Source organism: Rhipicephalus microplus, chromosome 9, assembly GCF_043290135.1.
Source record: "Rhipicephalus microplus isolate Deutch F79 chromosome 9, USDA_Rmic, whole genome shotgun sequence".
Taxonomy (NCBI): domain Eukaryota; kingdom Metazoa; phylum Arthropoda; class Arachnida; order Ixodida; family Ixodidae; genus Rhipicephalus; species Rhipicephalus microplus.
Genome location: NC_134708.1, coordinates 6,811,926 through 6,825,613, shown reverse-complemented (window position 1 = coordinate 6,825,613; position 13,688 = coordinate 6,811,926). Strand labels below are relative to the sequence as shown.

The window sequence follows — 13,688 nt, the reverse complement described above, 5'->3', positions numbered from 1 at the left end:
CGGTGTCGTATCAGAACGGGCATCGAAAGGAAAGATGTCATCATAAGTGTCAAGACTCCCAATGCATTCGCCATGCAATAAGGTAGCGGGACAAGGGAACGGATTGCACACGTACATGGCACTGGAGCCATCGGCAAGTGTTATGACGGCAAACGGGACGACAAGGTTCCGGCGACGAGCGCATTCTTGTGACGGCATAAATAGGGCAGTTTAATCGGAAACGGAGTTGCACAAAAGAGATACCGCGGTGACCGAAAAAGCAGAAATGACGACGTCAGCGGCGACGATCACCTTTTTGGGTGAGCGAGGGAGATCTATGAATGTCGTGCTGAATGGAAACAAAACGAGTTGAGCACGAGCGCAGTCGACAACCGCATGATTAGCGGAAAGAAAGTTCCATTCCAGGATGATTTCATGAGACGCATGCGGAAGGACGACAAATTCTACGATGTAAAGCACTCCTTGAATCACAACACGAGCAGTGCATGTGGCAGAAGGTTGGACGTGTTGCGAACTCGCCGTGCGTAAAGAAATTTCAACCAGTGGAGTCGTCACTTTGTTCAGTTTGCGGCATAACACTTCACTGATTATACAAATAGCGGCACCTGTGTCGACAAGAGCAGTTGTGGCGAAACCGTCCACAAACACGGCAATCTCGTTAGGGGGCGATAGATGAGGCCTTGGAAATTTCGTCGGTGGCGCAGCTCTTGCCTCAGGAACTGCGACTGTCAGTTTTCCTCCTGGGCGTGGTTGGAACGGCGAAGCATGGGGGAAGGAGACCGAAGACGGGGTGAAGGAGATCGACGTCGGCTGAAGTCTGGTCGACGTGAGCGGGGGTCATGCGAATCAGGTGTCACATGCGATTCTGATGGCCGAGGTATGTTGCCGGAATGCTGCACATCATTAAAATAGAATCCACGGCGACGACAGTAGCGCGCGACATGTCCTGGAATACCACAGTTGTAGCAGATGGGCCGGTTATCCGAAGTACGCCAAGAGTTGGCAGGTGCTCGAGGTGGTGGAATGGGCCGATTTACCGGATAAACTGAAACTGGTGACCTGTAGTAGTTGGTGGCTGGACTGTATGAAGGGAGCGGCGGTTGGGCAGAAGGTCGGCGGACGGCTTCTGCATAAGTCAGCGGTGCAGCCACTGATATTGGGGATGTGGGCGAAGGGAGAGCCTCGGCAACTTGCGTCTGAATAGCACGGCGAAGTGAGTGGTCCAGTGTTGTGGGGGTCTCGTTGATGGTGGCGACAAGAGAGAGCTGTCGAGCAACTTCCTCCCGGATGTACTGTTGAATTTGAGGCATTAACACGCTGTAGTCAGGGCCACTGCTTTTGCACTCCAAGGCCGAAATATCAGCTGTCTGCGTATTAGCGCGACGTGTAGAAACTCGTTGCTTGCGCAGCTCATCGAAACTTTGACATAACTGAATCAAGGCCGTGACGGTCTGTGGGTCTTTGGCCACAAGCATATGAAAAGCGTCGTCATCAATGCCTTTCATTATGTTCTTTATTCTGTCAGCCTCCGTCATCCTGTCATCAACTCGCCTACAGAGGCTGATCACATCCTCAATGTAGCTTGTGAAGCTCTCACCATTTCGCTGAAATCGTCCCCGCAGTCCCAGTTCAGCGCGAAGCTTACGCATGGCTGGACGACCGAAAAACGAGGTGACGGCCTCTTTGAAAACCGACCAGGTGGGGATGTCGGCTTGGTGGTTGGTGAACCATAGGTTGGCCAAATCCGTCAAGTAGAAGATGACGTGAATCAGCTTCGCAGGGTCATCCCACTTGTTAATCGCGCTGGCATGCTCGTACTCTGCCAGCCAGTCCTCGACATCTTGATCTTCAGTGCCGTTGTATACTGGTGGGTCACGCAGACGAAGTACACCAGAACACATGACGGGTGGCAGCGTGGAAGAGCCTTGTGGGGGATCGACGCGCTCGGTCATCGTGGACTGAGAAGGTAGCTTACGGCTGCGGAGCTCCAGGACGTTACCCAGCACGTTTCCACTAAATGCAACGAGCAAGGTTGCGTAAAAACACAGGTTATTATTCCAGAAACGTTAGCCGCAACAAGCTGGTACAGGCAGGAACCCGGAAAGCACGAGCCACACACGGACGTCAACGTCTTCTTTCACGCTGGCACAGAGCTGGCGCCACTATGCTTCGGTACAATATATATATATATATATATATATATATATATATATATATATATATATATATATATATATATATATATATAAAATAAGGGAAAGAAGTGTATACCTAAGGGCTCGTTTTTCCGTGTTTTTAACACAATAATAATGAGATATAACAGACAGTAATGCCAGGGAATGTACAGGGGAAGTTATTAACATTAATGGAATGTAAATAAGAAGAAAGAAAAGTGGATGAAAAAATTACCAACTGTAAGCAGGAATCGAACCTACGACCTTCGAATTACGCGTTCGATGCTCTAACCACTGAGCTATTACAGCGGCCCTCCCTCCATCCACTTTTTTGGGTTTATCTGTGAATTTAGAAGTAGGAGCGACAGTCAGCGCCATCTATAAGCCAAACAACGAGTGTGAAAACACTCTTATGCGCATGTTTGGCGTCACGTAGCACGTGAACTTATTATGAGCGGGCAGCTGATTAATTGTCCCTCTTATACAACCTAAACACACCAAGTCTGCCAGTACGAGACCCTCGTTCAATAAAAATAAGGGAAAGAAGTGTATACCTAAGGGCTCGTTTTTCCGTGTTTTTAACACAATAATAATGAGATATAACAGACAGTAATGCCAGGGAATGTACAGGGGAAGTTATTAACATTAATGGAACGTAAATAAGAAGAAAGAAAAGTGGATGAAAAAATTACCAACTGTAAGCAGGAATCGAACCTACGACCTTCGAATTACGCGTTCGATGCTCTAACCACTGAGCTATTACAGCGGCCCTCCCTCCATCCACTTTTTTGGGTTTATCTGTGAATTTAGAAGTAGGAGCGACAGTCAGCGCCATCTATAAGCCAAACAACGAGTGTGAAAACACTCTTATGCGCATGTTTGGCGTCACGTAGCACGTGAACTTATTATGAGCGGGCAGCTGATTAATTGTCCCTCTTATACAACCTAAACACACCAAGTCTGCCAGTACGAGACCCTCGTTCAATGAAAATAAGGGAAAGAAGTGTATACCTAAGGGCTCGTTTTTCCGTGTTTTTAACACAATAATAATGAGATATAACAGACAGTAATGCCAGGGAATGTACAGGGGAAGTTATTAACATTAATGGAATGTAAATAAGAAGAAAGAAAAGTGGATGAAAAAATTACCAACTGTAAGCAGGAATCGAACCTACGACCTTCGAATTACGCGATCGATGCTCTAACCACTGAGCTATTACAGCGGCCCTCCCTCCATCCACTTTTTTGGGTTTATCTGTGAATTTAGAAGTAGGAGCGACAGTCAGCGCCATCTATAAGCCAAACAACGAGTGTGAAAACACTCTTATGCGCATGTTTGGCGTCACGTAGCACGTGAACTTATTATGAGCGGGCAGCTGATTAATTGTCCCTCTTATACAACCTAAACACACCAAGTCTGCCAGTACGAGACCCTCGTTCAATGAAAATAAGGGAAAGAAGTGTATACCTAAGGGCTCGTTTTTCCGTGTTTTTAACACAATAATAATGAGATATAACAGACAGTAATGCCAGGGAATGTACAGGGGAAGTTATTAACATTAATGGAATGTAAATAAGAAGAAAGAAAAGTGGATGAAAAAATTACCAACTGTAAGCAGGAATCGAACCTACGACCTTCGAATTACGCGTTCGATGCTCTAACCACTGAGCTATTACAGCGGCCCTCCCTCCATCCACTTTTTTGGGTTTATCTGTGAATTTAGAAGTAGGAGCGACAGTCAGCGCCATCTATAAGCCAAACAACGAGTGTGAAAACACTCTTATGCGCATGTTTGGCGTCACGTAGCACGTGAACTTATTATGAGCGGGCAGCTGATTAATTGTCCCTCTTATACAACCTAAACACACCAAGTCTGCCAGTACGAGACCCTCGTTCAATGAAAATAAGGGAAAGAAGTGTATACCTAAGGGCTCGTTTTTCCGTGTTTTTAACACAATAATAATGAGATATAACAGACAGTAATGCCAGGGAATGTACAGGGGAAGTTATTAACATTAATGGAATGTAAATAAGAAGAAAGAAAAGTGGATGAAAAAATTACCAACTGTAAGCAGGAATCGAACCTACGACCTTCGAATTACGCATTACTGTCTGTTATATCTCATTATATATATATATATATATATATATATATATATATATATATATATATATATATATATATATATATATATATATATATATATATATATGTATGTGTGTGTGTGTGTGTGTGTGTGTGTGTGTTTTCACTCATGTTTCAGTGGCGGTATTAAAAATTTACCAGAAGTAACGAAAGTTCACAATCATATTATGTTCCAGGTGATATATGAAGCATGTCGTCGCTAGGTCTTGAATACGACAAATTAAGCCGGCAAACCGGTTAGGGCCCCATCTAAGAAATGCGGCGAAATAGCGTGCAACCATTACCTGGAAGGAAATTTTCAGTGACTGCATTGTTATAAAGGTAACTGAGAATCTGGTAAGCTAGCTGCCAAGGCGCATAGCCCGTGTTAGATACGCACCGCTGATCATCATGGCCGGGTAGTTGGCACCGACGGCGACCATCGTGGCCGCGTCGGCATCATCGAACAAGGACGAGATGAGAAGTCCTGCAAACAAAAACGATCTTCGATTACGAGAACCGCGGGAGTAGCATTGTGAAGCAATGATGGGCATCTATAAGTAACGGGGATCGTATGTTTCATCTTAAAAAATGATTTCAGCTGTACAGAATGCAATATGCTTTATTGGCTGGTAACTTGGAAATGCCGTGTTTTAACAATGCGAAAGCCTCAGATGTCTAATCAAACGCGAAACATGACTGTCAAGAAATATAACATTTATTTTGGTCAGATGGGGCTTTGTGTAAAGTCGAGGCTGAGAGAGCACCGAAATTCTGTCGGCACACTTTGCCATGCACTGGCGGAATTGCGGGTGACAGATTTTTTGAGAACGAGGGTTCTTTTCCGCACCACGACCAGCTGACAAGAGAAATATTTGAGGCCTACAGAATTGAAAAGGCAGGGCAAGATTGCGTGACAGTGTATGCCTTACATGCGTCTCGCTGTTTTTTCTGCATTGTTTCAGTAATAAATTTACAATAAGTTAGATAACCTACAATGAAGATACTGCAATGGGTCCGCTGTTATGCCAGCGAGTCCTCGTCAAACGACCGTGCCTCTGAAAAAGGCAATCTGGGTCAAGGCCAGCCCGCAGTCGGCCTGGCGCGATCACCTCGACGGCGTGAACACGCGCGGCGCCCCTCTGGCCCACGTGCAGTGAGTCAGCTGCGCGCGTGACAGCGAGCCGGCGTCCGCGTGTCTGGTGGTCTGACGCATGGCGCGGCGACCCCCATTGGCGGAATCTGCCCTGACGACCAGCGGCGCTTCTGATTGGACATTTTGGTTGGACCCGGTGTAAATAAAAGAAGCCCTACGGCGCGTCGCGATCGGCGTTCCTATGAGCGAGGGGACCCCATGTCGGAGGGCCGACATGTGTGTGAGTCAGCGGTCTTAGGCGAAAGGCTGATCTATGTGTTAGAGAGGAGAGCTCGGCTCTTCGAGTCTCTGTCGGCCCCAGTGCCGAAATTGTAACGCCTCTGTAAATATGCTGTACATAAACCTTGTTTAACTCACCGTCGTCTCGTCCGCTCGTCTTATCAGCTCTGCGCAGAAGCAGTCGCGAGCTGATAAACATACGCTACCAAACGGCTGGTGACCTTCCCGGCGGAGTTGGAAGCAGTGGCGCCTCCGGGACCGTGTTGGCGTCGCCGTCTTTCGCAACAGTGGTGGCTTCGGCGGGATCGGTCCGTCTTTCGCAACAGTGGTGGCAGCGGTGAGATTTCGAGACGCCCTTCGTAACGTCGTCGGAGGCGCGCGTCGCAACAGTGGTTGGCAGCTGTGGGATCGGCCGGCGTCAGCGACATCGATGCGGTGAGTGCCCGATGTTTTCCCCTCAGTTCACCAGACTACTCTAGCTCAGGTTGTAGTAGTTTAGAGAAGGGCTGTGTGAAGCATTGAAGTGAGCTTTGATCGTTTCAAGCCAAGTCGAAGCGCTTTGAAACCAAAGTTAATGCGGAGGGGGTAAAACACGGAAGTGTGAAAAATTGCTTGCGCGTCTTGCTAGTAGGCTTATAGTGGGTACGGCAAGTAGATTTTTAACAGGGGCAAACAGCAAGAGGCTAGTGTGAACGATGGAGAACCTTAAAGTGAAGGAACTCATCGAAATTTGTGAGGAACTCGGCATTACTTTGGGCCGTGCGAAACGAAAGCAAGCGATCCTTGAGATCATGAAGGATGAGGGAGTGTCGGCTGAGGAAGTCGATGAGGCCTGGGTGGATATTAAAGCACGCCGTGAGGAGGCTGAAAGGCGAGAAGTAGAAGCTCGCGAAGAAGCTGAAAGGCGCGAAGCTCGCGAAGAAGCTGAAAGGCGCGAAGCTCGCGAAGAAGCTGAAAGGCGCGAACGTCGCGAGGAGGCCGAGAGACAGGAGCGTCTCGAGTTGAAACGACTAGAATTGGCAATCCTACAGTGTTCGCAGGCGCCTAGCGTAGCTTCTCCAACAGTTCAGGTCAGCGGTTTTAGAATTCGGGACCAACTGCCACCGTTCGTAGTAGGCGAGGACATGGCGAAGTACCTCGTCAAGTTTGAACACGTCTGTGAGCGAAACGCTTTGGAGCGGTCTCTTTGGGCGCAGAACCTGTTAGCTCTTCTTCCCGGCGAAGTGTCCGACGCATTAACTTGCTTGTCTAGGGAAGCGTTTGAGAGCTATGACGAGGTTAAGGAAGTGCTCTTGAGACGTTACAAGTTGTCACCCGAGGCTTTCTGGCAAAGGTTCCGGTATGCTGAAAAGGGGAATGAGTCACACGTTGACTTCGCGTTTCGTCTTAAAGCCGATTTAATTGAATGGCTCAAGGGCGAAGGTGTTTATAACGACCGCGATAAAGTGGTGGAATGCGTTGCATTGGAGCAATTCTACCGCTGCATCGAGGATAATGTCAGGCTTTGGCTGCAGGACAGACTTGGTGAAGTAAAGCTAAACAAGGCAGCAGAGTTAGCTGAGGAGTATTATACTCGCCGAAAGTTGCACAGCAGGGCAGTGCGCGTTGAAAAGGATGAGAGAAAAGAGGGCTTTTCAAAGAAACCTGATCAACGGAGACCCGTTCCGCACCGTAATTTCAAAAAGGACCCGTCTCTTACGAAGGACAGTGTAGGGGAAGGGCAAACAGAAGCGGAGAAATCGAGTGAGGTTTCTACCACACAGGCATTCGAATCGGAAAACAAACGGAAGCCGCTAATCTGCTACAACTGCAAAAAGGAAGGGCACATCGCGAGAAACTGTCAGGAAAAGTTTGCCTTCGCAACGATCCGAGAATCAGAAAAAAACATGCGGTTGTTGGAGCCGTATCTCCAAGAAATTAGGGTGAATGAGAAAACGTGCCGAGCACTTAGAGACTCAGCGGCAACCATGGACGTTGTCCATCCTTCATTGGTGTCTCCGGATGACTTCACAGGAGAATGCGCGTGGATCAGGCAAGTCGCCGAGGAGCAGAGTGTTCGCTTACCAATCGCCACGGTTGTCATTGAAGGCCCGTTCGGTAAGCTTCGCACCGAAGCAGCTGTGTCTGCCGCGCTAAATGATCGTTTTCCATATCTTTTCTCCAACAACTCAGAGCAGCTTCTCAAAGAGCAGGGCAAATCGTTCTTCCCCAACTTTGCGTGCATGGCCCTCACGCGATCGCAAGCGCGAAAGCTATCGCGGCAGCTTGATCTGGTTCCAGGCGGTGAACTCTCAAGTGACCTTGTCGGCGGGTCGACGGAACCTCAGAAAGGAAATTTTCCGCAGTAGTCATGTGAGCCGTCACGCGAGCGGCCCGTCGCGGAAACGGCCGGCGCGGTATGCGTGGGGGGAGACGACATGGCGCCATTGAGTCAGAGCGAGAGGGTTGCAACGCTCTCGCCTGTAGCGGAAAGTTGGAGCGAGCTGCCGAGAGTTGATCGAGAGACGCTCATTCGAGAGCAGCATGAGGATCTCTCGATTGAAGCGCTAGTGGAAAGCCAAATTGAAGCGCTAGTGGAAAGCCAGAAAAACGCGGCAAAAGTGCTGTCGAAGGAGCACTACGAGAAATCGGGGAAGAAGCGCGCTTTTGAAGTTGATAATCAGGTAATGCGGCTGCAGCCATCCAAAAGGAACAAGCTTGAGGTTGATTGGGAAGGGCCCGCCAAAGTATTATCGAAGCCTTGCGATACAACTTATGAAGTGCAAGTAGGAAGGCGGCAGAACAAAATTTACAACTTGATGAAACCCAATGTTCAACATCAAGCGGTCGTAAATCAGCTGTTGAAGGCTTCAGAGGAAGAGGAAGCAGAAAATTTGAGTTCTAGTGAGGTGATCGAAGGGGGATCGAAAGTAATCCGGGAGCAGATAAACCTAGAGCCTAGCTTAAGTGAAGGAGGACCTGAGAAAGAGGACCTGAGAAAGATTGTTTCCGAGTTTGGGTATGTGTTGTCGGACCGTCCCGGAGACACGACGGTGATCGAACACGATATCGAGCTAAGTGGTGAGGAGTCAATCAGTAGCAAGCCGTATCGTTGTTCCCCTGTGAAACGTCGAAAGTGTGAGCCGCTCTTGGTGCCGCATAGGTATCGTCGCCTAAAAGTGGCCGGTTACTGAAGTGGAGCATGTTGCTCCACAGCGCAACTTTGACGTTCGCTATCAAATATATATATATATATATATATATATATATATATATATATATATATATATATATAAAGGAAAGGTAAACGCTAATGCAGGTGCATTGAGCAGTGAGTTCCAGCTAGTAACTTCTCAACCTTTCGGTTTCTGGCTGGCGATTCGGGGCAAAATTTTGACCTCATCACGACCTGGGCTGAGCGCTCTCGTTCAGAGTGATCTCAAGGGACCAACTTTATGTGGTATTCTAATCCGTTACGTTGTTGTACGTGGGAAAAAAAATTGAGTTGTCATTTTAAGGGTCTTTTGTCCCACATGTGCCTCTTGATGTAGAGGGAACAAAATTCCGATAGACACGTAGATAGGTATATGTTGTACTATACTTTGTCTGGTGTTCTGTCGGGTGACCGAAGGCACTTGCGTGTGTCGTGTGTTGTCTGTTGTCGATCCGTTCTTGGCAAGTTGCAGAACCATCGACAAGTGCTGAAACCGAAGATGGTCAGAAGAGACGAGTGAAGCTGGTCAGCAAGTTGTGGCGACAAGCCAGTGGAGCTGGGATCCGTCGTCAAAAATGGGATGTGTTCCCGGAACAGTCTGGAGCTGTAGTCTCCCCATGGCCCTGGAGGCGAACCTGGAGGGACCTGGCGAACGAGCGCACCTGACATCCGAGCCCCGTGGAAGCAGCTCGTCTTTCCTGTGCATTGTCTGGCGGCGGGGGTGCTGTTATGCCAGCGAGTCTTCGTCAAACGACCGTGCCTCTGAAAAAGGCAATCTGGGTCAAGGCCAGCCCGCAGTCGGCCTGGCGCGATCACCTCGACGGCGTGAACACGCGCGGCGCCCCTCTGGCCCACGTGCAGTGAGTCAGCTGCGCGCGTGACAGCGAGCCGGCGTCCGCGTGTCTGGTGGTCTGACGCATGGCGCGGCGACCCCCATTGGCGGAATCTGCCCTGACGACCAGCGGCGCTTCTGATTGGACATTTTGGTTGGACCCGGTGTAAATAAAAGAAGCCCTACGGCGCGTCGCGATCGGCGTTCCTATGAGCGAGGGGACCCCATGTCGGAGGGCCGACATGTGTGTGAGTCAGCGGTCTTAGGCGAAAGGCTGATCTATGTGTTAGAGAGGAGAGCTCGGCTCTTCGAGTCTCTGTCGGCCCCAGTGCCGAAATTGTAACGCCTCTGTAAATATGCTGTACATAAACCTTGTTTAACTCACCGTCGTCTCGTCCGCTCGTCTTATCAGCTCTGCGCAGAAGCAGTCGCGAGCTGATAAACATACGCTACCAAACGGCTGGTGACCTTCCCGGCGGAGTTGGAAGCAGTGGCGCCTCCGGGACCGTGTTGGCGTCGCCGTCTTTCGCAACAGTGGTGGCTTCGGCGGGATCGGTCCGTCGTTCGCAACAGTGGTGGCTTCGGCGGGATCGGTCCGTCGTTCGCAACAGTGGTGGCTTCGGCGGGATCGGTCCGTCTTTCTCAACACCGCACAAGGCCGTGTATAGCCGTGAGTTGACATCGGCGTTTGCGGAAAAATTTCTATACGCAAAATCCATTCTTGCCATGCATGTCGGCTGTATCGCATACCACAGCTACTATAGCAGTGCATATCGGCACGTATAGAGGTGTGGCATCTTCATATTTTGCAGCGCAATTTTTTTTGTTAAACTAAGATTAAATTTAATAAATACTATACTTTTCGACGCAATGTTTTCTCTTCAAAGAGCACGCGCTGCTTATTGAACGAAATCTTAACGAACGAAATGAACGAAATCTAAACGTTAATGAGCGATGTAGTTTTGCCACGTGTCCGTAGACGTGCGTTGGATTCCTGCTTCTTCAGAGTGCTTAATTAATCATTGTTATCGCTCTCGCGAAAATTTACCCACTGAAACCGACCGCGGCCGTCATACGCACGAAGTGTCGCGCACCCGAACGCTTGCAGATGTTGGACAATTTCATTTCGTGATCGGCTTTTGGAGCTTTTTTTGCGGTTGGGCGTCGCATTGTTCCCATTTCCCGCTCCCGCTTGCCAGGCTGTGTGATCATCTTGGTTGGTTGGTCGGCAACAACTTTTTTGGTAGTCCGGCAGAGCTTTCGCCGACCGGGCCCTAGGTCTCTCGTGTGGGGATTTCATTGTCTCCTAATATCTTGAAAAACGTCAGTTTCCCCACAAAAGATCAAGCAGCGAAAGCGATCACAACGAAATCAAATTTTATACGAAATAAGGCTACCATCCGATCTGGCATAAGTCTACGCGCTGGCGTTAGGGAACGCGGCTGCTGCAGCGATTGATGAGACTTATGTGGGATGGCACAGATCTGCGCTCTCTATGAAGAGCTGGTCCCCGATCCCCCCAGTCCAATCCAACCCCCTCCACCACACCAGCAGCCTCTGGACGTACAATTAACTCTGGACAACCTCAGAAAAAGGCGCACACCGGCATGCGAGCTCCATCAGGCAGCCGTGGCGAAACTTCATGAAAGACTTAAGGGGCAGCTCCTGGTATTCACGGACGGGTCCGTTCGGGACAGCCCCCATTCGGCCGCGGCTGCCTGCGTCATACCATCGACTGGGACAACCATCCGCTGCCGACTTCCCTTTCACGCCAGCTCCACTGCAGCTGAATTGGCCGGCCTTCACTTGGCAGCCGACCACCTTGCTGCCACGTTACCCCAGTTGCCTGTGGCGATTCTGTGCGACTCCCGACCAGCCCTACAAGCGCTGCTCCAACCAGACCAAGCAGGCATAACTGTGGCGTTGCTGCACGCAAAACTGACCGCCATCAAAGAGAGTGGTGTGCGCCTGTCCCTCCACTGGCTTCCCTCGCACGTTGGAATAGCTGGCAACGAGGAGGCTGACGCCGCCGCTAAGGCAGCACACCACTGCGACACGCCAGTCACTAAGGCGGTAACCCAGTCGGATTACTCACGGCAGCGACTGCGGAAGCTCTTACCAACGGCCCACCCTGACACACGGGTGGCAAGCGGCAAACCTCCACCATCCCTTCCGGAGACCGGCCTGGACAGATGCGAGCGGCGGTTGTTGCTTCGCCTGCGTACTGGCAGCGTCTGGCCTGCGGCACGCATGTATTCCGCGGGTCGCTCTTCATCGCCAGCGTGCCGAAGGTGCGGTGATGACGAAACGCTGCAGCATATTGTTTGCTCCTGCCCTGACCTGGCCACTGAGCGTTGCGCACTGGTAAGCCGCTATCGTCTGCTTGGACTACCTGCCGAAACAATGGAAGACATACTTTTTCCCGCGCGCTCGAAGACGAAAGCCCTTCGAGCCTTCCTCGAGTTCTGTGCTTGCGCGGACCTCGCCGCCTTATAGACGGACTCTTTTCACTCGCACTACTGACTGTACTGACAAGACGTTCTCTTGCCATGACATTCACTTTTTCTTTCCTTCCTCTCTTCTTCCTATCATCTTTACTTCCCCTTCCCCGATCCCTAAAGGCGCTGAGCCGTGCCCCCGCGACGGGAGGCAGAAAATAGCGTCCTTTTTGTCTCTTCCTCTTTCATTAATCTCTCTCTCTCTCTCTCTCTTATGTGCTGTCTATTGCTTCAACGCAAGCTGAGCAGTGTGAACACAGGGTGTACAATGGTATGAGCCGTCTGCTGATCCTGGTCAAGATAAGACGACCGTGAGTGTGATCTGCGCTTCATAGTACGCAGTTACTGCCGTCGACCCCCCCCCCCCCCCCCCCCTTCGGGAAGCCTCATTGGATTTTGTACAAAGGTATGAGCTGCCTGCTGATTCTTGTCAAGATAAGGCGACCGCGATTGTTCTCTTCCCCTCATGTACGCAGTTCCTGCCCTCGCCGCGCGGCATAACCGCCCCCTCACCCTTTTGGAGAGCCTCCATCGGACTTTGTATAAAGGTGTGAGCTGTCTGATTATCCATGTCGAGATAAAGCGATCAGGACCACTCCCTGCCTTACGACGTACGCAGTTTCTACCGTCGTCGCGCAGCGTTCCCATCCCTACGGGAGGCTTTCCCGCGAGTCGCGACGAAAGACGGCCGACACATTCCCTTTCCGCTTGAGCCGCTATCGTTGGCACGCATTCACTCGCACATGGAACATACGACGCGTGGAGCGCTGTTATCGCACTTGGAATCGATATGGAACCTCGCGGCGATGACAAAAATGTGCCTCAAGTGTCCACGTGATTGCCTTCGCAATGAAATAGAAAGCAATTGAACAGTACAAGCGACCACTCTTACCAAACATCATGCCGCAGATTCCCTGCAGCAGCGTGAGAATGATGACGGCGTAAATGGGTCCGCGCGTGGGCAACTCGAAGATGACGAACGCCACGAAAAGCAGGAGCAGGTCTTGCACCACGATGATGAAGATCTGCGAGCTTACGTGGGCCAGCACCACTTCGAACGAGTGGACACCTGCGACAGCGCGGAGTGCACTGGGAGGTGAGTTCTTCGCGATCGCACCTTGTAACACGTAAGACAGACAGTAAAACAACTCAACACTGCACGGCTGCTGAAAAGATAACTAGGCAGTCCTCATACAATTGCTGTTCTGTAAACGTTGGCAGAAGCTCTAACGCGCATATGCGGATCACAACAGCCAAACACTTAAAACGCAAGTGGCAGCCCTCTGTGCTGCAACCTTTTGTGTCACCGAGTCTATCTGATTCTTCTGACCTCATAAAAATTCGTATTGAAGCGAGCAGCAGTCTTGCAGTTGCTGGGGAAAGTGCATCAGTTGTGAAGCTCCGCGTGAAAATGTTTCTGTGGATTGGTCACTTAGAAAAAAGTCACTCGTGAGCACGACGTATGCTGGTGCATTATAGAATCGATTACA

At 50.1% G+C, this 13,688-nt stretch overlaps 1 protein-coding gene and 3 non-coding genes across 4 annotated transcripts in view; all 4 read right to left on the bottom strand.

Annotated features, from left to right (window-relative positions):
- Positions 1–13,688, bottom strand: part of LOC142772151 (uncharacterized) — a 53,294-nt gene that overhangs the window by 28,643 nt on the left and 10,963 nt on the right. Inside the window, exons 4-5 of the mRNA XM_075874296.1 lie at positions 13,091–13,267; positions 4,701–4,787 (exon numbers count right to left, since the gene is read on the bottom strand). Of these exons, the coding sequence (XP_075730411.1) occupies positions 4,701–4,787; positions 13,091–13,267 (264 nt within the window). The remainder of the gene's footprint in view (positions 1–4,700; positions 4,788–13,090; positions 13,268–13,688) is intronic.
- TRNAT-CGU (transfer RNA threonine (anticodon CGU)) lies at positions 2,411–2,483 on the bottom strand. Its single transcript has one exon. It is a non-coding gene; the product is annotated as a tRNA-Thr (tRNA).
- TRNAT-CGU (transfer RNA threonine (anticodon CGU)) lies at positions 2,868–2,940 on the bottom strand. The gene has a single exon. It is a non-coding gene; the product is annotated as a tRNA-Thr (tRNA).
- On the bottom strand, positions 3,782–3,854 carry TRNAT-CGU (transfer RNA threonine (anticodon CGU)). Its single transcript has one exon. It is a non-coding gene; the product is annotated as a tRNA-Thr (tRNA).